The 23,488-nt window shown below is 43.7% G+C and overlaps 1 protein-coding gene across 2 annotated transcripts in view; it reads left to right on the top strand.

Annotated features, from left to right (window-relative positions):
- MCF2 (MCF.2 cell line derived transforming sequence) overlaps window positions 1-23,488 on the top strand; it is a 225,212-nt gene that overhangs the window by 57,185 nt on the left and 144,539 nt on the right. For both annotated transcript variants that reach the window (XM_082262980.1, XM_082262979.1), the window contains exon 4: window positions 6,459-6,549. In XM_082262980.1, coding sequence (XP_082119106.1) covers window positions 6,459-6,549 — 91 coding nt within the window. The remainder of the gene's footprint in view (window positions 1-6,458; window positions 6,550-23,488) is intronic.

The raw sequence follows: 23,488 nt of genomic DNA, 5'->3' as shown, positions 1-23,488 counted from the left end.
CAAGTTTGAAATGAACACAGTTAAATATATTATTGCTATAAAGCAGAGCTGTGACTATGTGTAATAGGTCTAAATAACAAAACCATCTAATTTTAGCCTCAAAGGCAATTCATCTAGGCCAGCCTTCCTCCACCAGGGTTCTGTGGAACCCTAGGTTCCTCTTGAGATTGCTTCAGGGTTCCTTGAGCAGTGAGTGGATTGATCTCCAACCTACACTAATCACCAATGCCAGAGGGCATATCAACAGGGGCGTACCTAGAGCATTTGGCACCCGGGGCGGATCCTATATCTGGCACCCCCCGGTGTGCAGGCGACGAACCGCACATTGACCCGGCGACCAGGCCCCTCCGCCTCTGCAAAAACTGCGCCGATTGACCTGAGGCGCCAGACAGAAATACATGTAACTGGCAGTGGCACACTTACTGTGTGCAACTGCCAGTGGTGTCACTAGGGTTGGTGTCACCTGGTGCAGTAAGCCATGGTGTCACTCCCCCCCAAAAAATTATTTTCCTGTTTTCTGAAAGCGTGCCAAAGATGCAGCATGCAAGACTTTTGGTGCGCTTTCAGAAAATGCAGAAAAAAAATCTATAGGACTGCAGTAATAACTGCGAGTAAAATGTAGGAAGACCCCCTTTAGATTACACAGCCCCCGTACCCCTGGACCCCTTTACATTACACAGCCCCCGTACCCCTGGACCCCTTTACATTACACAGCCCCCCCCATTGGAACCCTTTACATTACACAGCTCCCCCCATTGGAACCCTTTACATTACACAGCCCCACCTCCCCCTCATGGAACCCTTTACATTACACAGCCCACACCCCCCTCATGGAAACCTTTATGTTACACAGCCCCCGCCCTCCATAGAAACTTTTACAATATACAGCCCCCGTCCCCCAATAGAACCCCTTACATTACACAGCCCCCACCCCCATGGAACCCTTCACATTACACAGCCCCTGCCCCCCAAAAGAACCTCTTACATTACACAGCCCCCACCCCCATAGAACCCTTTACATTACACAGTTTCCACACCCCCCCCAATAGAACCCTTTACATGACATAGCCCTCGCCCCCCCCAATAGAACCCCTTTACAATACAAAGCCCCCGTCAATAGAACCCCTTTACAATACAAACCCCCGCCAATAGAACCCCTTTACAATACAAACCCCCCAATAGAACCCCTCTACAATGCAAACCCCCCAATAGAACCCCTTTACGATGCAAACCCCCCCAATAGAAGCCCTTTACAATACAAACCCCCCCAATAATACCCCTTTACAATACAAACCCCCCCCAATAGAACCCTTTAGAATACAAACCCCCCCCATAGAACCCCTCTAAAATGCAGACCCCCCCCAATAGAACCACTTTACAATACAAACCCCCCAATAGTACCCCTTTACAATACAACCCCCCCAATATAACCCTTTACAATACAAACCCCCCATAGAACCCCTCTAAAATGCAGACCCCCCCCCCAATAGAACCACTTTACAATACAAGCCCCCAATTGAACCCCTTTACAATGCAGACAACTCCCCCCCTCCAATAAAACCCCTTTACAATGCAGACCCCCCTCAATAAAACCCCTCTACAATGCAGACAACCCCCCCAATAGAACCCCTCTACAATGCAGAACCCCCCCCCAATAGAACCCCTTTACAATGCAGATAACCCCCCCTCCAATAAATCCCCTTTACAATGCAGACCCCCCTCCAATAAAACCCCTTTACAATGCAGTCCGAAACCCTTCAATGAAACCCCTTTACAATGCAGACCCCCCCCCCAATAAAACCCCTCTACAATGCAGACACCCCCCCCCCCAATAGAACCCCTTTACAATGCAGACCCTCCCCCCAATAAAACCCCTCTACAATGCAGAAACCCCCCCCCAAAAGAACCCCTTTACAATGCAGACAAACCCCCCCCTCCAATAAAACCCCTTTACAATGCAGACCCCCCTCCAATGAAACCCCTTTACAATGCAGACCCCCCAATAAAACCCCTCTACAATGCAGACCCCCCCCCCCAATAGGACGACTTTACAATACAATTGCCCCTCCCCCTCCTACCTTATTAGGAGGAGAGCAGAGAGGGAGGAACTGTTCAAAGCAGAGAATGGGAGAGAGACTCACTTGGCTCACGAGCCCTGCATACACAACGGTCGGAAATGCTGAAGTTAACTGTGCTAGTTAATGAGCCGGTGATTGGTTGATAGCAACCAATCGCCTTCTCATTATCTAGCACAGTTAACTCCGGCATTTCCCGCTGTGTATGCAGGGCTCGTGAGCGAAGTGAGTCTCTCTCCCATTCTCTGCTTTGTACAGTTTCTCCTCCTCTGTGCTCCTGTGTCAGCGAGCGGCGGAGGCAGTCCGGCGGCCGACCCCGGGTGTCACCCTGGTGCTCCCTGACACCCCCCTAATGTGTGGCACCCGGGGCGGACCGCCCCCCCCCCCCCCCCCCATTGGTACGCCACTGCATATCAACACTAACCATTAATATTAGGGGACACCACAATTTTTACTGTTAGTGTTTCTTTTCTGGTATTTTTAATAAAATAAAAAATGAATAATGTACTGCAAATGTTATTGTATAGTGCACAAGAATATAAAAATGAAATGTGTCAAGTACACTATGTGTAGCATATTTTTGATCCATATACTTAAAATTATATATAGTTTAGCCATAATGCTAATGTACCACTAACTGTAGGTAAAATCATTTTTAACAGGGTATCCTCAAGACCTATATCGATTTCAAGGGTTCCTTGGGATATAAAGTTTAAGAAAGGCTGCTCTTGTATACAGAATTCTAATTTATTTCATAACAATCATATAGGGGTTCGGTTCCTGCATTACACATACTGTACATACTTGCATAATTCACCAGAAAGTGCTTAGCCCCCATGTCTCCACGCCCCATATAACAATCACTTAAGCTGTTATAGATATAGTTACACTATTGAGATAAAAGCATTCTCTGTAAGATAAGATGCTTGTATCTGATAATTGGCTTTACTTATGCCGGCAATAGACGGATTGAATCTGGGCTGGTAAAACAGAGACTGTCTGAGATTTGAATCATCTATGGGCAGGCTGGATGTACCCAAGCTGATCCCCAGATAGCAAGCAATTAAGCTGCAAGTTTGAAAATGACTTGCTAAGCTATTGCTAGACTTGCCAGGCTTTACAAGTTTATTGTACAATTACAACAAGTCTGCATTGCATGACTCCAGATCAACTTTCTTTGCAAACATTCTGCAAGTCTGCTGCAAGTTCTGGTTCAGTAATGTTGTGCAATAGTCATCCCACCACAGGGTCACTGTGACTTGCAGAGATCTTGCTGTAGACTCACCACTGCAACTTTGCTCTTGCTAGAGACTTGCTATGCAAATTTGCTACAAATTGAAAACATGTCATCTAGAACTTGTGCCTCAAGTGCTCTGCAAGTGTACAACTTGCCAGTGAAAACATGCAGCAAGTTAACAGACTTACAATTCAACACTGCCTCAAACTTGTGGCATGTTATCCTTGCTATCTGGGTCCATCCATTGACTTGGGCACGACTAGTCTATCAGACTTTTTGCATGCGAATACTGTTTGGTGGCTTTAGCCGCTAGCAGTAATCATTGTGTTCTGCCAGCCAGGAAGGCTCCCGGCGCCCCCCACTGGCAGAATACAATAGTGCTTTGGGAGGGGGATTCCCCCATCAACACTGAATTTGTTGATGGGGGAATTAAGTGATTTTCTTTCCTTCCACCCATGATGGAAGGAAAAAATGGAATCATCTATGGCTTGCCTTATGGTTATGAAAAGGATAATGATGATGTGAAGAGTTCAGTGCCTCTTTGCAACCAACCAGTTTACTCCACAATGGTTAAGTGATGGTTACTATTTGGTTGCTGCATTTTGTAATACTTTATTAAATGAACCTAAATATGTCCTTTTTATATCAGGCTGCTCTGAAGTAAATGGTAGAGATGAGTGAGGTTAACATGCCAGAAACACTATAAGTGTCTTAAATGGGAAGTAAATACAAGCTTGTACATGATATGAATGACTACTCATACCAAAGTGCTTGTTCTAGCTGATCAGTGAGGGCATGGCCTCATATTTTCCATGTCTGGTGAAAGTCCAGACCTTATTACATATTTTCAGAGGACAGGCGTATTCATGTTTGATACTTTAAACTCCACCACAGCTATTCCAAAACCTAAAATGGGTTTTTTAGATTACAAACTTAAAATTGTGCAGCCCTGGAATATTTTATTATTGCACACAGAGATATCCATGTATGTTGAAGATTCTCTGCAGCTATGACAGTTGGGTATTTTACAGCACAAAGAGGCACATAAATCTTTAAAGTGGATCAAACTAAGTGGATAAAGGCAGTAGAAATATACTTATCATTTATAAATGGCAAGTGCCATCGTGCTCTGGTTCAGGGTCAAGTGACCTAAAGATAGCATGTTTAAGGATCACTGGAGTTTTGAATCTAATAGGGCTACCTACCCTCTCACTCCATCTTCCATACATAAATGCCCCAAAAGACCTCAGATCAGTGGATGACATTTTGCTATTCCAGCTTTTGTGGCTCTTACAGCCCACTCTACTGAGCTGAATGACTGTTGTATTGTGCATGGGTGTTTTCTTGCAAGACCCTAATGAAAAACCTGTCTACTTGAAAACCTAAGAGTAGATGGCATAAGTTGCAGCTGAGGAGGAGGTTGCCCACTGATCTGAAGGTCTGTTATTGTTTTTCAGATGGGAAGGTTAAGGGGGGTGTCGGTAACCCTATTTCTTTTAAAGCCATAGTTCTTTAGTTCTGCTACAGCTATGTGGTGTGGGCATCGTCATTGGCAAAGTCTTTTACTTCAACTGAAGCCTCTCCTGATATAAGTGGTCCAGTACATGACCATCGTAACAACAGACCATATGACCCAGAGCTAGAGCACCACATTCCTGCATTTTTATATGAGATTGGCAAGTCTTAGTTGTCTTCATTGCTCCCTCCTATGCAGGGCTGGCCTAAGACATTCGGGTGCCTGGGTCCAAGAATGAAATGCTGCCCCCCTCCCCCCCCAAAAAAAAAAAAAAAAACATGCCCACCAAAAGGCCCCCACATCCATCATTATATATAAATATAACATTTAGAAAATATTTTATATACTGTTATCTTCTTCCATAACTCACCACCAGACCAGTCCACGAAACATCCATGTCTGTCCTCAGTCCTCCTGTCACTACTGTGTCTGCAGTGGCCACCATCCTAGAAGATCCAGCCTGCCCTGCATGATATGGAGTGCACTGATGTCTGTCATTGCGCACACCACAATTACGTGAGACGTTCCCAGGAGGTGACGCTCCACCTCCTCATACTCATCAGTTTGCACTACAGGCGGCAGTATGAGATAGTGAAATGCCACCCGTAAAGGCGCCGCAAACTGATGACACAAAAAACTGCTGAAAAAAAAATCTTAGGCGGCAATTTGCTTCCGCTCTCCAAGTTCTGCCTGGGTCCAATGGACCCAGAGGGACCCATGGTAGGGCGGGCCCTGCTCCTATGCCTTCCCAAGGCCTAAATAATCAGTTAAAGTCAACCTAAATTTAGAGTTTGTCTGTTTCACCGTGCATGTGCTGCTTTGGTATGTTAAGCTGGCGATAGGTGGATCAAATATTTGCTGGTTCAGCAGGTACCGGCTGAGATTCGGTCCATCTATGGACAGGCTGGTTGTACCCAAGTCGATCCAGCCTGTCAGGTTTTTTTTTTATATATATTTATTGAAATTTTCATCATAGAAATGTTGTAGAAATTGACAAAAGGAAAAAAATACAAGTAGCAGCATGGAAATATACAGTAGAGCTCTTAGGTGCCTTGAATATATTTAGTGATATACTGTATCTATGGATCTTAACATAGATTGCCATAGGAAATATTAAAATAGAATTGCAATTGTATATTAATTAAAGAACTTAAATGTTGAAAACCATGGCTAAATTATTTTTTACATGTGATTACTGCCGGCGGCTATAGTCACTAGCATTAATAATTGTGTGCTGCCCTCCGAGAACGCTCCCTACCAGCAGAACACAATAGCACTGTGGGAGGACTGAAAGTGTGGATGGGAAAATTAAGCGATTTTCTTTCCTACCACCTGTGGTGGAAGGAAAGAAAATGGAATCATCTAATGGCTTGTCTTAGTTGAGCTGGGGGGGGGGGGATGACTGCAGATCCTGATAAGGCATAGTTCTACTGAAAATAGCCAGATGTAAAATCTGCTAATTATTCCTTGTTATGGGTACAGTACATGGGATAAAAGACCTCTGTGGTCAAAACTGTAACAAAAATCATGTTTTGTCCAGAATTGTTTAAGCTTGAAAAATGAGGTTTACCACTTGTTAATTATTAAATAATCGGCAACATTTGTCAAACATGTTTTCTTTGATTTCTAGTAAACATGAGAATGATGTAAAATTCATAATCATATTGGACAGAAGATTGGATACATGGACGTCTGTAAAGCTGACTCTCCAGAAATTATCTGTAAGTCACAAACATAATAATATTTTCATACATTGCTGTCATATGTCACAATGCAATTATCAGAGGTACAGTATCTGATAAAGATTGTTTGGAGGACATTTATACATAAATAGAGCTTACTAAAGGTATGCCATGTCAAGGTAAAGTGTAATGCATATACAATGTTTGTAAAAGGGTACACACTCTAAAGCCCCTTTCACACGGGCTTTCCGATCAGGGCCGCCTGTCAGTTTTTCAGGAGGACCTGATCAGATGCTCCATGTACCTCCGCAGACATCTCCGCGGACACCCGCTGCTATTCGATCAGATGTCCATGAAATCCAGACGGATGGAAACCCTATTTTCCATCCATCTGGAGGAGCGGATAGGATCAGATGAAAACGGACAGGTGGTCCGTTTTCATCCGATCTCCCATAGAGGAGAGCGGGGTACTAACAGCTCTGTCCCTGCAAAGTAAGCAGAGACGGGGCTGTCATCTGCCTGCTCAGCGGGGATCGGCGGATCAATCTCCGCTGAGCAAACCGGAGTCTGCCAAGCGGAAAGCTTGTGTGAAAGGACCCTAGCAGAACTGAGAATTACTGGACAAGTATGGTAAATGAATTGTTTGGGAAAGTTCTGAATTTCTTGTTAAGGGTGTGTGTGTGCTCCTTCCCTTGTTTCCAAAGTATTGTTTTGGTCGGTATTCCCATGTGATCTAAATACTCAACAAATGATCACTCTGATGGACTGATGTAATTGAAATGTCATTTAATTAATTGACATTTCACAATGCATTTGTTGTACTTTTTGTTCATTTTTTTGTGATCAGTTGTAAGCTTTTCATTTTATTTGTTAAATTATTTACATTGTAGCACTAATGCATTTGCAGGGCTTTTTAGATGGACTATACACATCAATTCCTGCTCCAGAGAGTTCACAATCTGAGCTCACAGACATATAAACAGTGTGGGTCAGTTGGGTGTAAGCCAGCTACCAGTATGTTTTTAAAGTTTGGAGGAAAATGATATGTATGTGGGAATAACAAGGTCGTGATGCACACAAAGCATACCCCATGCACCTTCCTCACTGGCTTTGATTGACAGCAGCAGGAGCCAATGACCCTCTGTCCAATGAGGAGAGAGAGAGAGGGAGAGAGTCGGGAGAGCCTCCTCTCTTGTGTACATCGCTGGATTAAGATTGGGCTCAGGTAAGTATTTAGGGGGTGCTTCTTGCAGAAGGTTTTGTTACTCTAATGCAGGGTTCTCCATGTGGGCCGGATGTGGCCCTTTGCTGGCCTTTTATCTGGCTCTTAGGGAACTAATCTTTTTACTAATATGAGGCACTATTCCTTCCACTAACACCAAAAAATGGAGCACTATTCCTCCCACTACCAATAGGGTACTATTCCTCACACTAACAATAGGGTACTATTCCTCCCACTAACAATAGGGTACTATTCCTCCCACTAACAATAGGGTACTATTCCTGCCACTAACAATAGGGTACCATTCCTCCCACTAACAATAGGGTACTTTTCCTCCCACTAACAATAGGGCACTATTCCTCCCACTGACAATAGGGTACTATTCCTCCCACTAACGATAGGGTACTATTCCTCCCACTAACAATAGGGCACTATTCCTCCCACTAACAATAGGGTACTATTCCTGCCACTAACAATAGAGTACTATTCCTCCCACTAACAATAGGATACTATTCCTGCCACTAACAATAGGGTACTATTCCTCCCACTAACAATAGGGTACTTGTTCTCTCACTAACAATAGGGTACTATTCCTGACACTAACAATAGGGTACTATTCCTCCCACTAACAAAAGGGTACTATTCCTTCCACTAATCCTCCCACTAACAATAAGGTACTATTGTATAAACTGCTTACACACAACCCGAAACCAACACTAGTATGTGTAAATACAAACAGTATGTAAATACAAAAAATTCTAGTAGCGCAAACAAGAATGATAAGCTCACTCCCCAATCACAATCACTAAAAACTTAATAAAACTTAATAAAATCCAGTATAGGCTGTATAAATTAAAATATAATAGTCCCAACATGGATCAGTCCACCAAAGCAGCGTAGAAAAACGTATGACAAATAGCGATATTCCACACTGGTGTCTCCCTTGAGAAATCCTAATCGGTGCAGAAATAAAGGATCACCTTGACCACCACCACTGTGCTCTAAAGGGGGGAAGGTAATGCACACTCACCGACTTCACTGGCCCAGTGATTCTCACCACTGAGCAAACAAGCCACAATACAGCCACTTCCACTCAGGACTCCGGATTGGGACCAATCAGACCAATGACAGGCTCAGCTGCATCCACTTAGGGTTCCGGGATAGGACCGATAATGGGCTCAGTCAAATGCAAGAGACATGCAAGGAAGGAAGGAATAGAGCTCCACTAGTGTGATAACGTATAACACTGGCTTTATTCCAAATTCCAAATTCCATCACACTCACATGACATCAGTTGGATATTCGCATGACCGGAGGTGTGTACCCATCGGGACCCGTATCCTGACTCCACGCCGCGGATCACGCCTTCCGGGTGCTCACACTCCTCGTACACTTCGACTTGGTTACGCCGCCTGGCCCCGACGCGCTTCGTACTTCCGACTTCCTCACGGGGGCGTGGCCGCGGCAGTATGGCAGCAAACTAAATACCTACGACTCTCCGCCCATCCGGGCGGGGCCGTGGTGTACGCAATTTGTCAATGGCTAAGCATTTCCTGTTCCGGACGGACACCAATAGACGCGGTTGCCTAGCAACCATGGCTCCCGTGAATATTGGCCAAATCTTTCTCACGCCCGCTCCCAGTACCACATTAAGGAGACTACATTGCGCCTCGCATAGCTTATCGGCTCTCAAACTGGAGATCATGGTAACCAATGGGAAATGAGGCATCTCACTTTGAACAGGGGAAATGTGTAACGCCATAAACTGTGCTGCACTTCATAATTCCTAATGATACCATATAGTGAATTATAATAAATGCACACATCATTCAACAATAATATTAGCACCACTGTTGTCATTTTAAAATATTTTTAAAATATTTCTAATATATTCCAAATACTAACATATAACCAACGAAAAAGGAAAAGGATACCTAATTAATTAAAAATCACTAATAAAACAATTTAAGTCCAATTCGATGTTTAGGCCAATCGGGCTGAGAGATTGGGTCATATATATCCATTTAGTTTCGCACTTGGACAACTCTCTCACCCAATTGGCCCCCCTCCATGATGGTGTGACACGTTCTATGCCCCAGAACTGTAGGCAACTTGGGTCACGTTGGTGGTGTGACCGGAAATGAGCCGGCACACTGTGTTCTTTTTTACCTTTAATGATGTTCGAGATATGCTCACCAACCTTTATACTCAGGGTACGTTTTGTGCGGCCTATATATATTAGCTTGCAAGGACACATTAGTGCGTAAACCACATGGTTGGTATCGCACGTGATTAAATGTTTAACATCAAACTCCTTATCAATAGCCCGCACATAGAAGGAATCCCGTCTTCTCAGGTTCATGGTAGTGAAGGAACACGTCCTGCACCTCCCACACATATGGAACCCTCGTCGACCTGGGAAGAAGGAGGTATTTGGTGCATCAAGCACCTTTTTTACGACCCTATCACCGAAATTCGGGGCTTTCCTATATATGAAATTAGGGACCTCCGGCAGAACAGGGCCCAATATAGTGTCAATGCGCAGAATGTGCCAATGTGATTTGAATATGGCCTCTACCTTCTTGTAATCCTCGGAATAATCGGATAAGAAGCTCCATTGCTTGTCATCCGACTCACCCCGGGACCTCGTAATATTCTGCAGGCATGTAGACCTAGGGATCTCTAAAATGTTCTTTATCTCCCTATCCAAGGTCCCTTCTTTATAGCCTTTTTGGACAAATCTATCCTTCAATACACCTGCTTGAGACACAAAATCCTCGTCAAGCGTGCAATTGCGTCTCACCCGCATAAATTGCCCGCGCGGGATATTGCGTAGCCAGTTTGGATGGTGGCCGCTCTGAATTGATAGATAACTATTCCTGTCGGTGGCTTTAAAAAAGACAGTTGTAGTTAGCTTCCCCAATACTTTTTTAATATTCACATCCAAAAAATGGATTTCAGATTGACTCCAATGGAAATCCAATTGGATGTTGTTGGGGTTATTATTCAGATGACTCATGAACTCGACCAAAGACTGCTCCGTGTCGTTCCAGATAAATATAATATCATCAATAAATCTCCTATAGTAGAGAAGGGCCGGCCTCTCTCTACTAAAGATGTACTTATCTTCCCATTCTGCCATAAAGAGGTTGGCGAGGCTGGGAGCGAACTTCGCTCCCATAGCCACGGTCCTATCCCGGAACCCTAAGTGGATGCAGCTGAGCCTGTCATTGGTCTGATTGGTCCCAATCCGGAGTCCTGAGTGGAAGTGACTGTATTGTGGCTTGTTTGCTCAGTGGTGAGAATCACTGGGCCAGTGAAGTCGGTGAGTGTGCATTACCTTCCCCCCTTCAGAGCACAGTGGTGGTGGTCAAGGTGATCCTTTATTTCTGCACAGATTAGGATTTCTCAAGGGAGACACCAGTGTGGAATATCGCTATTTGTCATACGTTTTTCTACGCTGCTTTGGTGGACTGATCCATGTTGGGACTATTATATTTTAATTTATACAGCCTATACTGGATTTTATTAAGTTTTATTAAGTTTTCAGTGATTGTGATTGGGGAGTGAGCTTATCATTCTTGTTTGCGCTACTAGAATTTTTTGTATTTACATACTGTTTGTATTTACACATATTCTCCTATTTCATGCAATTTTATTAAGTAGCAGCATCTGTTATCACACCGTATTAGAGGTAGTCATCCTCTCTAAGCGCTTGGTTGCTTGCAAACTAGTGTTGGTTTCGGGTTGTGTGTAAGCAGTTTATACATATATTTTTTTCTTACCCAGCTGCTATGGACGCTATAAAATTCTTGGGGTCCAGACAACTGGATCTTAAGAATATTTTTAGTGCCAATCAGGTGGCAACACCTGACGAGGATATTTCATCTACCCTGAAAACTCTAGCTTTCACATTAGAAAAGCAAGTGAGAACCTGGTGGGACATCAATACCATCGAATTCTACCTCTCGGAGGGTTTGATTAATAGAGGCCTAAGATGGGATGTTGCCCCCCAGGATGGTCTCATGGATGAAGAGTCCATTAAAGAGTGGTACACATTTTTTCATCAAGCAGGTATAGGTTTACAAACCCTAATCCTCAAAAGGAAAAAAAGAAAAATGGAGATCATTAATAACCAAATTATAGAATTACAGAAAAAAATAGAGAAAGTTCAGGAAACAACAGAAATTAAAGAGTTTAATGAGAGAACTAAGTCCAAATTAGATAAGATTGACAAGGAAACACAACAGAAAAAAGTCAAAAAATTCAACAGGGATTTAAAAGATTTTAAATCCAATCAGGTATACTGCTGGCAAGCTGACCTGAATATTGCAGGTAGTACTAAACCTACCCCTCTGGTTCCTACTAGAGAGCCGTCTGCAGGTCCCTCTGCTAACCCTCCGCGGTCGGAGGAACCTGGAACTCCTACTACAAATGGTAAAACCTGGACCCAAACGGGGACTCCCCTTGGTGTGCAACGTTGGACAGGTCCCCCTATTAGGGGACAGAATAAGGAAAGAGGGAGAAGCTGTAGTAATAGGGGCAACACGAGAGGTAATCCCCATGGGAACCAAGTTAACACCTACAATCATTACCAACCACTGAGTGGGTTAGGTAATAATGCAGGGGAAACCCCCCGGAACCAACCTTTTTTAGGGAGGGGCAGGGGGAGGGGGAGAGGTCGACATCGGCCTCAAACCCGAGGTTACCAGGGAGAATACCGTGGAAACACCAATCCAAACACAAACCCTAACGAGGAGTCAGAGCGGGAAGACGAATCCAGCTCCAGAAAAAGAAGACGGGAACGATAGGTCAGGGGATTTATAACATCAGCTCAGTAAGTTTATCTGACAAGGAGCTATATGTTCTTGACCAAGGCCTCAAGTGTGCTCCAAGATGTACCATCAATAAATTTAATACGTATATTGATACCCATAAGTATATACGTAAATTAAACATCAAAAAATATCTTATCAATAATCCCATCACATCTGTAAGCAATACCAATGTCACTGGCATGGTTAATAGTGGTTTGCGGAACAAATCAATTTGGAATCCCCCAGTAAGGAACAACCAATCAGTGGAGGTGTTCAGAAATTTGGTACTGAGGGATCTCCAAACAATGCCTATTGACCATTCAGTGAAAAGAAAGAGTATGCACATACAGGAAGGTCTTGACGCCCTTGAAGAACGGAAGGATATTATTATCCGACCGGCAGACAAGGGAGGCGGAGTAGTCATAATGGACCAGGAGATGTACCATAACCAATTACGGGAGATGCTGGCAGACAGGACAACATATAGGTTATTGCCAAAGGATCCGATAGGGGACTACTTTGTAATGGATCTGAAAACCTTGGTGCAGCAAGGCTATACAAAGCATGTTTTAACCAAGAAGGAGAAAAACTTTCTGACACCTAGTGCCTGCCGCATACCTATAGTGTACACGCTCCCAAAGGTCCACAAAGACTCTGAATGTCCACCGCCGCGCCCAATAGTAAACGGCATTGGGTCAGTATGTGCAAGATTGGGTCAATACTTGGATACCTTCCTACAGCCTAGTGTGATGAGTACAAGGGCTTTTTTGAAGGATACCAAGGATTTGCTCATGTCTTTGGATGATGTGGTTTTGGGGGACGACTCGTCCGCCTTTTTAGTGACGGCGGACGTGTCGTCCCTTTATACCATCATCCAACATGATGATGCCCTACTAGCATTGAATTGGGCTTTGAGCAAGCGTGATGATCTGCCATTTGACCAAAAGGTGTTTATTCGTAATGCCCTAGACTTTTGTCTAGGGCATAACTACTTTTGGTATCAGCAAAACTTCTATAGCCAAAAGAGGGGCGTGGCTATGGGAGTGAAGTTCGCTCCCAGCCTCGCCAACCTCTTTATGGCAGAATGGGAAGATAAGTACATCTTTAGTAGAGAGAGGCCGGCCCTTCTCTACTATAGGAGATTTATTGATGATATTATATTTATCTGGAACGACACGGAGCAGTCTTTGGTCGAGTTCATGAGTCATCTGAATAATAACCCCAACAACATCCAATTGGATTTCCATTGGAGTCAATCTGAAATCCATTTTTTGGATGTGAATATTAAAAAAGTATTGGGGAAGCTAACTACAACTGTCTTTTTTAAAGCCACCGACAGGAATAGTTATCTATCAATTCAGAGCGGCCACCATCCAAACTGGCTACGCAATATCCCGCGCGGGCAATTTATGCGGGTGAGACGCAATTGCACGCTTGACGAGGATTTTGTGTCTCAAGCAGGTGTATTGAAGGATAGATTTGTCCAAAAAGGCTATAAAGAAGAGACCTTGGATAGGGAGATAAAGAACATTTTAGAGATCCCTAGGTCTACATGCCTGCAGAATATTACGAGGTCCCGGGGTGAGTCGGATGACAAGCAATGGAGCTTCTTATCCGATTATTCCGAGGATTACAAGAAGGTAGAGGCCATATTCAAATCACATTGGCACATTCTGCGCATTGACACTATATTGGGCCCTGTTCTGCCGGAGGTCCCTAATTTCATATATAGGAAAGCCCCGAATTTCGGTGATAGGGTCGTAAAAAAGGTGCTTGATGCACCAAATACCTCCTTCTTCCCAGGTCGACGAGGGTTCCATATGTGTGGGAGGTGCAGGACGTGTTCCTTCACTACCATGAACCTGAGAAGACGGGATTCCTTCTATGTGCCGGCTATTGATAACGAGTTTGATGTTAAACATTTAATCACGTGCGATACCACCCATGTGGTTTACGCACTAATGTGTCCTTGCAAGCTAATATATATAGGCCACACAAAACGTACCCTGAGTATAAGGGTTGGTGAGCATATCTCGAACATCAATAAAGGTAAAAAAGAACACAGTGTGCCGGCTCATTTCCGGTCACACCACCAACGTGACCCAAGTTGCCTACAGTTCTGGGGCATAGAACGTGTCACACCATCATGGAGGGGGGCCAATTGGGTGAGAGAGTTGTCCAAGTGCGAAACTAAATGGATATATATGACCCAATCTCTCAGCCCGATTGGCCTAAACATCGAATTGGACTTAAATTGTTTTATTAGTGATTTTTAATTAATTAGGTATCATTTTCCTTTTTCGTTGGTTATATGTTAGTATTTGGAATATTTTAAAAATATTTTAAAATGTTTTCTGAACTATTTTTGATGATCTTGTATTTTATCTACTTTATCTATTTTATTCATTTATCCATATTTATCTGTATATTCATATATATTTTAGAGAAGATGGTATATGTGATATATGATATATTAGTTTATTTTAATTCTATTAGTGTTTCTGGTTGGATTGAGGTACAATGACAACAGTGGTGCTAATATTATTGTTGAATGATGTGTGCATTTATTATAATTCACTATATGGTATCATTAGGAATTATGAAGTGCAGCACAGTTTATGGCGTTACACATTTCCCCTGTTCAAAGTGAGATGCCTCATTTCCCGTGGTTACCATGATCTCCAGTTTGAGAGCCGATAAGCTATGCGAGGCGCAATGTAGTCTCCTTAATTTGGTACTGGGAGCGGGCGTGAGAAAGATTTGGCAAATATTCACGGGAGCCCTGGTTGCTAGGCAACCGCGTCTATTGGTGTCCGTCCGGAACAGGAAATGCTTAGCCATTGACAAATTGGGTACACCACGGCCCCGCCCGGATGGGCGGAGAGTCGTAGGTATTTAGTTTGCTTCCATACCGCCGCGGCCACGCCCCCGTGAGGAAGTCGGAAGTACGAAACGCGGCGGGGCGTGGCCAGGCGGCGTAACCAAGTCGAAGTGTACGAGGAGTGTGAGCACCCGGAAGGCGTGATCCTCGGCGTGGAGTCAGGATACGGGTCCCGATGGGTACACACCTCCGGTCGTGCGAATATCCAACTGATGTCATGTGAGTGTGATGTAATTTGGAATTTGGAATAAAGCCAGTGTTATACGTTATCACACTAGTGGAGCTCTATTCCTTCCTTCCTTGCATGTCTCTTGCATTTGACTGAGCCCATTATCGGTCCTATCCCGGAACCCTAAGTGGATGCAGCTGAGCCTGTCATTGGTCTGATTGGTCCCAATCCGGAGTCCTGAGTGGAAGTGGCTGTATTGTGGCTTGTTTGCTCAGTGGTGAGAATCACTGGGCCAGTGAAGTCGGTGAGTGTGCATTACCTTCCCCCCTTCAGAGCACAGTGGTGGTGGTCAAGGTGATCCTTTATTTCTGCACCGATTAGGAGTTCTCAAGGGAGACACCAGTGTGGAATATCGCTATTTGTCATACGTTTTTCTACGCTGCTTTGGTGGACTGATCCATGTTGGGACTATTATATTTTAATTTATACAGCCTATACTGGATTTTATTAAGTTTTATTAAGTTTTCAGTGATTGTGATTGGGGAGTGAGCTTATCATTCTTGTTTGCGCTACTAGAATTTTTTGTATTTACATACTGTTTGTATTTACACATATTCTCCTATTTCAATAAGGTACTATTCCTTCCACTAACAATAGGGTACTTTTCCTCCCACTAACAATAGGGTACTATTCCTGCCACTAACAATAAGGTACTATTCCTCCCACTAACAATAGGGTACTTTTCCTCCCACTAACAATAGGGTACTATTCCTGCCACTAACAATAGGTTACTATTCCTCCCACTAACAATAGGGTACTATTCCTACCACTAACAATAGGGTACTATTCCTTCCACTAACAATAGGGTACTATTCCTCCCACTAACAATAGGGTACTATTCCTCCCACTAACAATAGGGTACTATTCCTGCCACTAACAATAGGGTACTATTCCTGCCACTAACAATAGGGTACTATTCCTGCCACTAACAATAGGGTACTATTCCTGCCACTACCAATAGGGTAATATTCCTGCCACTAACAATAGGGTACTATTCCTCCCACTAACAATAGGGTACTATTCCTCCCACTAACAATAGGGTACTATCCTCCCACCAACAATAGGGTACTTTTCCTCCCACCAACAATAGGGTACTTTTCCTCCCACCAACAATAGGGTACTATTCCTCCCACTAACAATAGGGTACTATTCCTGCCACTAACAATAGGGTACTTTTCCTCCCACTAACAATAGGGTACTATTCCTGCCACTAACAATATGGTACTATTCCTACCACTAACAATTGTAATGTTCCGGTACCTTTGGTACCCTAAATTACACTTTCCACAAGTGTATGCGCCCCACCATTTACTTTTGGAAAGGTGCGCATACACCTTTAAGACTGGAGCTGTCATCACCCAGCGCCGGACTAGATGGCTATTTAAAGCGCCGGTTCTCACTCACATGTGTTCGTTCAAACACCCTTACCTGGATGCTAACCTTGCTTGAAGCTTCCATGCTTGAAAGCTTACCTCGCTGACGGAACCTCGCCGTGCTGATCCCTGTATCCCGCTACTGGATCATCCGCCTCTCCTGAACCACCCTCCGGCTGTATCGCTAATAGTGCTAAGTACCCCGCAGGGGAATTCTCTATAAACTTATACTAAGCTTACACTATCTAGCTCTGCATAGTAAAGACTGTTTATCACATCTGCATAACTAGATTGCTAGCTCTTGAGACTACTGCTACTTTTCTGCACTGGGTTGATCTCTTTTGTATGTCCACCTGCTATTCTGTCATCTGCTACCATACAACATTGCTAAACCTTCCTGCATCCATCTGCTACTGTCTCACCTTCAAGTGTCTATCACCTACCACCTCCACTCAACCTATCCCTCAACCTTCATCATTGTGTTACCACATACATAAAGTCATTCTAGGAAACAGCTTGCTAATTGTGTGTATTTACTGGCTGAAATAAGACCTTCCACACATGATGAGTCATTGAGGTTGGGAATGGTATCTCAGCATATCTCTTACATGACTACTGACGTGGAACTATTTCTGCAGCTGAAAATCCACACCATATAAGAAACGCAGGAGCGTTACAACAATAGGGTACTATTCCTCCCACTAACAATAGGGTACTATTCCTCCCACTAACAATAGGGTACTTTTCCTGCCACTAACAATAGGGTAATATTCCTGCCACTAACAATAGGGTACTATTCCTCCCACTAACAATAGGGTACTATTCCTCCCACTAACAATAGGGTACTATTCCTCCCACCAACAATAGGGTACTATCCTTCCACTAACAATAGGGTACTATTCCTCCCACTAACAATAGGGTACTTTTCCTCCCACCAACAATAGGGTACTATTCCTCCCACTAACAATAGGGTACTATTCCTCCCACTAACAATAGGGTACTTTTCCTCCCACCAACAATAGGGTACTATTCCTTCCACTAACAATAGGGTACTATTCCTCCCACTAACAATAGGGTACTTTTCCTCCCACCAACAATAGGGTACTTTTCCTCCCACCAACAATAGGGTACTATTCCTCCCACTAACAATAGGGTACTATTCCTGCCACTAACAATAGGGTACGTTTCCTCCCACTAACAATAGGGTACTATTCCTGCCACTAACAATAGGGTACTATTCCTACCACTAACAATACGGTACTATTCCTCCCACTAACAATAGGGTACTATTCCTCCCACTAACAATAGGGTACTATTCCTGCCACTAACAATAGGGTAATATTCCTGCCACTAACAATAGGGTACTATTCCTCCCACTAACAATAGGGTACTATTCCTCCCACTACCAATAGGGTACTATTCCTCCCACTAACAATAGGGTACTATTCCTCCCACTAACAAAAGGGTACTATTCCTTCCACTAATCCTCCCACTAACAATAAGGTACTATTCCTTCCACTAACAATAGGGTACTTTTCCTCCCACTAACAATAGGGTACTATTCCTGCCACTAACAATAAGGTACTATTCCTCCCACTAACAATAGGGTACTTTTCCTCCCACTAACAATAGGGTACTATTCCTGCCACTAACATAGTTACATAGTTACATAGTTACATAGTAGGTGAGGTTGAATAAAGACAATAGTCCATCCAGTTCAACCTGTGTAGGTGTGTGTGACTGTAATCATCTAACATAGCCCTCAATCTCCTGATCCTTGAGATGTAAGTCTAAGAGTCTTTTGAAAGTCACCATACTACCCGCAGAAACCACCTCTTGTGGTAGACAATTCCACAATCTTGTAGCCCTAACAGTAAAGAACCCCCCACGTTGCCTGAGGTTAAAACGCTTCTCCTCTAATCGCATTGTATGTCCTCGAGTCCTCATGCAATTCCTTCGAATGAACAGCTTTTCTTCTAAGCTGAGATCCCCATTAAAATATTTATAAATTGCTATCATGTCCCCTCTCAGACGTCTTTTCTCCAGGGAAAATAAATCGAGCGATTGCAGCCGCTCTTCATAGGTAAGGTCCTCCAACCCCCTAATCAGTTTAGTTGCCCTTCTCTGGACTTTCTCCAGCTCCAACACATCCCTCCTGAGGACTGGCGACCAGAACTGGACAGAATACTCCAGATGCGGTCGGACCAGAGTTTTATAAAGTGGAAGGATTATAGTCTTATCTCTGGAATACATCCCTTTCTTTATGCATGCTAATATTCTGTTGGCTTTGGAAGCTGCCGCTTGGCATTGCATGCTGTTGCCTAATCTATCATCAACTAAGACTCCCAGATCTTTCTCCATTTTTGATTCCCCCAAGGGTTCCCCTCCTAACGTGTATTGTGTTTTTATGTTTTTGGTCCCCAAGTGCAAAACCTTACACTTCTCCACATTCAACCTCATTTGCCATGTCGTTGCCCACTCCGTAATTTTGTCCAGGTCATTCTGTAGGATATCTGCTTCATGCTGTGCAGTTATTGCCCTGGCCAATTTTGTGTCATCTGCAAAAACTGATAACGAACTACTGATCCCTTCCTCAATGCTGTTTATGAATAAATTGAACAAGGTTGGTCCCAGGACTGAGCCCTGGGGCACCCCGCTTACTACCTCAGACCAGTCTGAGTATGCGCTGTTTATTACTACCCTTTGGACACGGCCTTTTAGCCAATTCCGTATCCAAGAGCAAACCCTGCTGTCGATACCTGCAGACCTTATTTTATAAATTAAGCGCTTGTGGGGAACTGTATCAAACGCCTTAGCGAAATCCAAGTACACCACATCCACTGGTCTCCCCCTATCTAGCTCACAGCTCACTTCCTCGTAGAATGCTAAGAGATTGGTTTGACAAGATCGCCCATTTGTAAACCCGTGCTGGTTACTACTGATGATGTTGTTGTCTTTAGCATACTCTACGATATAGTCCCTTATCATCCCCTCCAAAAGTTTACATATTATTGATGTCAGACTGACAGGCCTATAATTTCCCGGGATATGTCTCTGGCCCTTTTTGAATATCGGAATCACGTTAGCCTTCCTCCAATCCCCTGGTACATCTCCTGTCCTAATACTGTCAGCAAAGATCAGGAACAGTGGTCTAGATATAACCATACTGAGTTCCTTGAGCACTCTCGGATGTACGCCATCCGGGCCTGGTGATTTGTTTGTGTTAAGTTTATCCAGTCTTTCCCTGATTTCCCCCTCTGTTAGCCATAGTGGCAAGTCCTGTGTATTACTACTAACCATACAGTCATGGTCAGTGTACCCTTCCTTTTCCTGCGTAAAGACTGACGAGAAAAAAGAATTCAGCACGGTTGCTTTTTCAGTGTCCTCTGTAACCATCCTCCCATCATCGCTAATTATGTGTGCAATATGCTCTGCCCTAGTTTTTTTGCTGTTGATATATTTAAAGAATTTCTTTGGGTTTTTTTTACTATCCTCCGCTATTTGTCTCTCAAAGTTGATTTTAGCCATCTTGATTTCGTGTTTACACTTCTTATTTTCCTCCTTGTATTGCTGGAAGGCCGATACGGTGCCCTCTGATTTATATTTCTTGAAGGCCAATTTTTTTCCCCTAATAAGTTTTTTAACGCTACGGTTTAGCCAGCCAGGTTTGGCTTTGTCTCTTCTAAATTTATTCCCCATAGGAATGCACTGCAAGATGCCTTTGCTTAATATTGTTCTAAAGCATTCCCATTTTTCCTCTGTGGTCAGTGATCCCAGGGTTTGGTCCCAGTTTACCCTTTCCATCAATGAGTACAATTTTGGAAAGTCTGCCCTTCTGAAGTTTAGGGTTCTTATGTTCCCCACTTGCCTTTTTATATTGTTATTTATACTAAATGTGATCATCCTGTGATCGCTAGAGCCCAGGTTGTCCTGGACTCCTACCTCCGAGATTATGTCTGGGTCATTAGTGATCAATAGATCCAGGATAGCATTCTCTCTAGTAGGGGAATCCACCAACTGCAACATGTAGTTATCCTGTAAGGTTTCCGTGAATAGCCGGGCCTTATGCGAGTTTGCAGTCCCCTCTTCCCAGTCAATGTCGGGATAATTGAAGTCCCCCAATATGATGACTGATCCTAGTTTTGCCGCTTTACCTATTAGTGCTAAAAATTCCAGCTCTACCTCCTCCCCTTGGTTAGGTGGCCTATAGCAAACCCCCACAACTACTTTTCCCTCATCTTCTTCCCTATCGAGTTCAACCCACACAGATTCTAAATCCATGCTCATCCCATCCGTAATGTCACTCCTTTCTAGCACCTTTATATTGTTCTTGACATAGAGACATACCCCTCCCCCTCTTTTACCAACCCTGTCCTTCCGGTACACCGAATACCCTTGGATATTGGCCAGCCAGTCATGTGAGGGGTCGAACCAAGTCTCCGTTATTCCCACAAGGTCTATGTCCTCCTCATGTACTAACATGTCCAACTCATCCATCTTATTAGCTAGGCTCCTGGCATTAGCATATACCCCTCTTAGTTTTACGGAAGTTAAACGTGATTGGCGGTTTTGTTTATTTCTGTTTGGTCTGCTGTTCTCCCGCACAGACCCGCCAATTGATGTTGTTGACCTACTGTCGCTATTGACCCTACAACTGCCTTCAGTCCTCTGCTCCCTCCTGACTGATTCTATTTCTGAGCCCTCCCCCCCGTCTCCTAGTTTAAAAGCCCCTCCAACTCGATGGCCATCTTTCTCCCCAAAAGAGCTGTACCGTCCCCATTAAGGTGCAGCCCATCCTTACTAAAGAGCCGGTAGCCGACTGAGAAGTCAGCCCAGTTCTCCAGGAACCCAAACCCCTCCTTCCTACACCAATTCCTCAGCCACTTGTTAACTTCCCTAAGCTCCTTCTGCCTCTCCTGTGTGGCTCGAGGTACAGGCAGTATTTCAGAGAAAACCACCTTGGAGGTCCTTTTCCTCAATCTATTACCTAAGTCCCTGAAATCGTTCTTAAGGATCCTCCACCTACCTTTAACTTTGTCATTTGTCAATAGGTTACTATTCCTCCCACTAACAATAGGTTACTATTCCTCCCACTAACAATAGGGTACTATTCCTACCACTAACAATAGGGTACTATTCCTCCCACTAACAATAGGGTACTATTCCTCCCACTAACAATAGGGTACTATTCCTGCCACTAAAAATAGGGTACTATTCTTGCCACTAACAATAGGGTACTATTCCTCCCACTAACAATAGGGTACTATTCCTGCCACTAACAATATGGTACTTTTCCTCCCACTAACAATAGGGTACTATTCCTGCCACTAATAATAGGGTACTATTCCTACCACTAACAATAGGGTACTATTCCTACCACTAACAATAGGGTACTATTCCTCCCACTAACAATAGGGTACTTTTCCTCCCACTAACAATAGGGTACTATTCCTGCCACTAACAATAGGGTAATATTCCTGCCACTAACAATAGGGTACTATTCCTCCCACTAACAATAGGGTACTATTCCTCCCACTAACAATAGGGTACTATTCCTCCCACCAACAATAGGGTACTATCCTTCCACTAACAATAGGGTACTATTCCTCCCACCAGCAATAGGGTACTTTTCCTCCCACCAACAATAGGGTACTATTCCTGCCACTAACAATAGGGTACTATTCCTACCACTAACAATAGGGTACTTTTCCTCCCACTAACAATAGGATACTATTCCTCCCACAATAAGGTACTATTCCTGCCACTAACAATAGGGTACTATTCCTCCCACTAACACCAGAGATGGGGCGCTATTCCTCCAACTAATACCAATGAGGTAATTTTTTTTTCCCACTGAACACCAAGCCTATGGTATTGTTTACTCCCAGTGGTGCCAGGGCAGTTTCTACTTCCACTGGCCAGTCTGTCACCCCTGAAGTTAGAAGGGCAGTAAACTGGCCCTTTGTTTTAAGTTTGGAGACCCCGGCCTTAATTCATTGAATGCATTAGGCCCCTTTCACACATACGTCCGTTCAGATCATCAGTTCAGTCACGTCAAAATGTATCAGTTTTTCATCCGTTTTTTCATCCGTTTTTTTTTTTACACCCACTACCAATGAAAAAAACGGATGAAAAACGGACCGTTTGTCCATTTACATCCGTTTTTCGTCCGATGAAAAATAGGGCATTCATCCGTTCCAAAAAACGGACATTGCCGGAGCGGATGAAAACGGATGGTAATGGATGATCATCCGTTGTCATCCGTTTTTACATAGGGATGCATTGATGTCCGTTTTTCATCCGTCAACGGATGGATGAAAAACGGACAGACGGGGACCGTATGTGTGAAAGGGGCCTTCGGATAAAAAGGAAACAAAAAAAAAACTTGTGCATTTAGAGCCACATTAAAGTAGTATTAAACCACCCACTTTGTTTTAGTTTAATGCACTGAACATA

This window comes from Pelophylax lessonae, assembly GCF_965119305.1.
Source record: "Pelophylax lessonae genome assembly, chromosome: 7".
Taxonomy (NCBI): Eukaryota; Metazoa; Chordata; class Amphibia; order Anura; family Ranidae; genus Pelophylax; species Pelophylax lessonae.
This window is presented reverse-complemented; position numbering and strand designations above follow the sequence as displayed.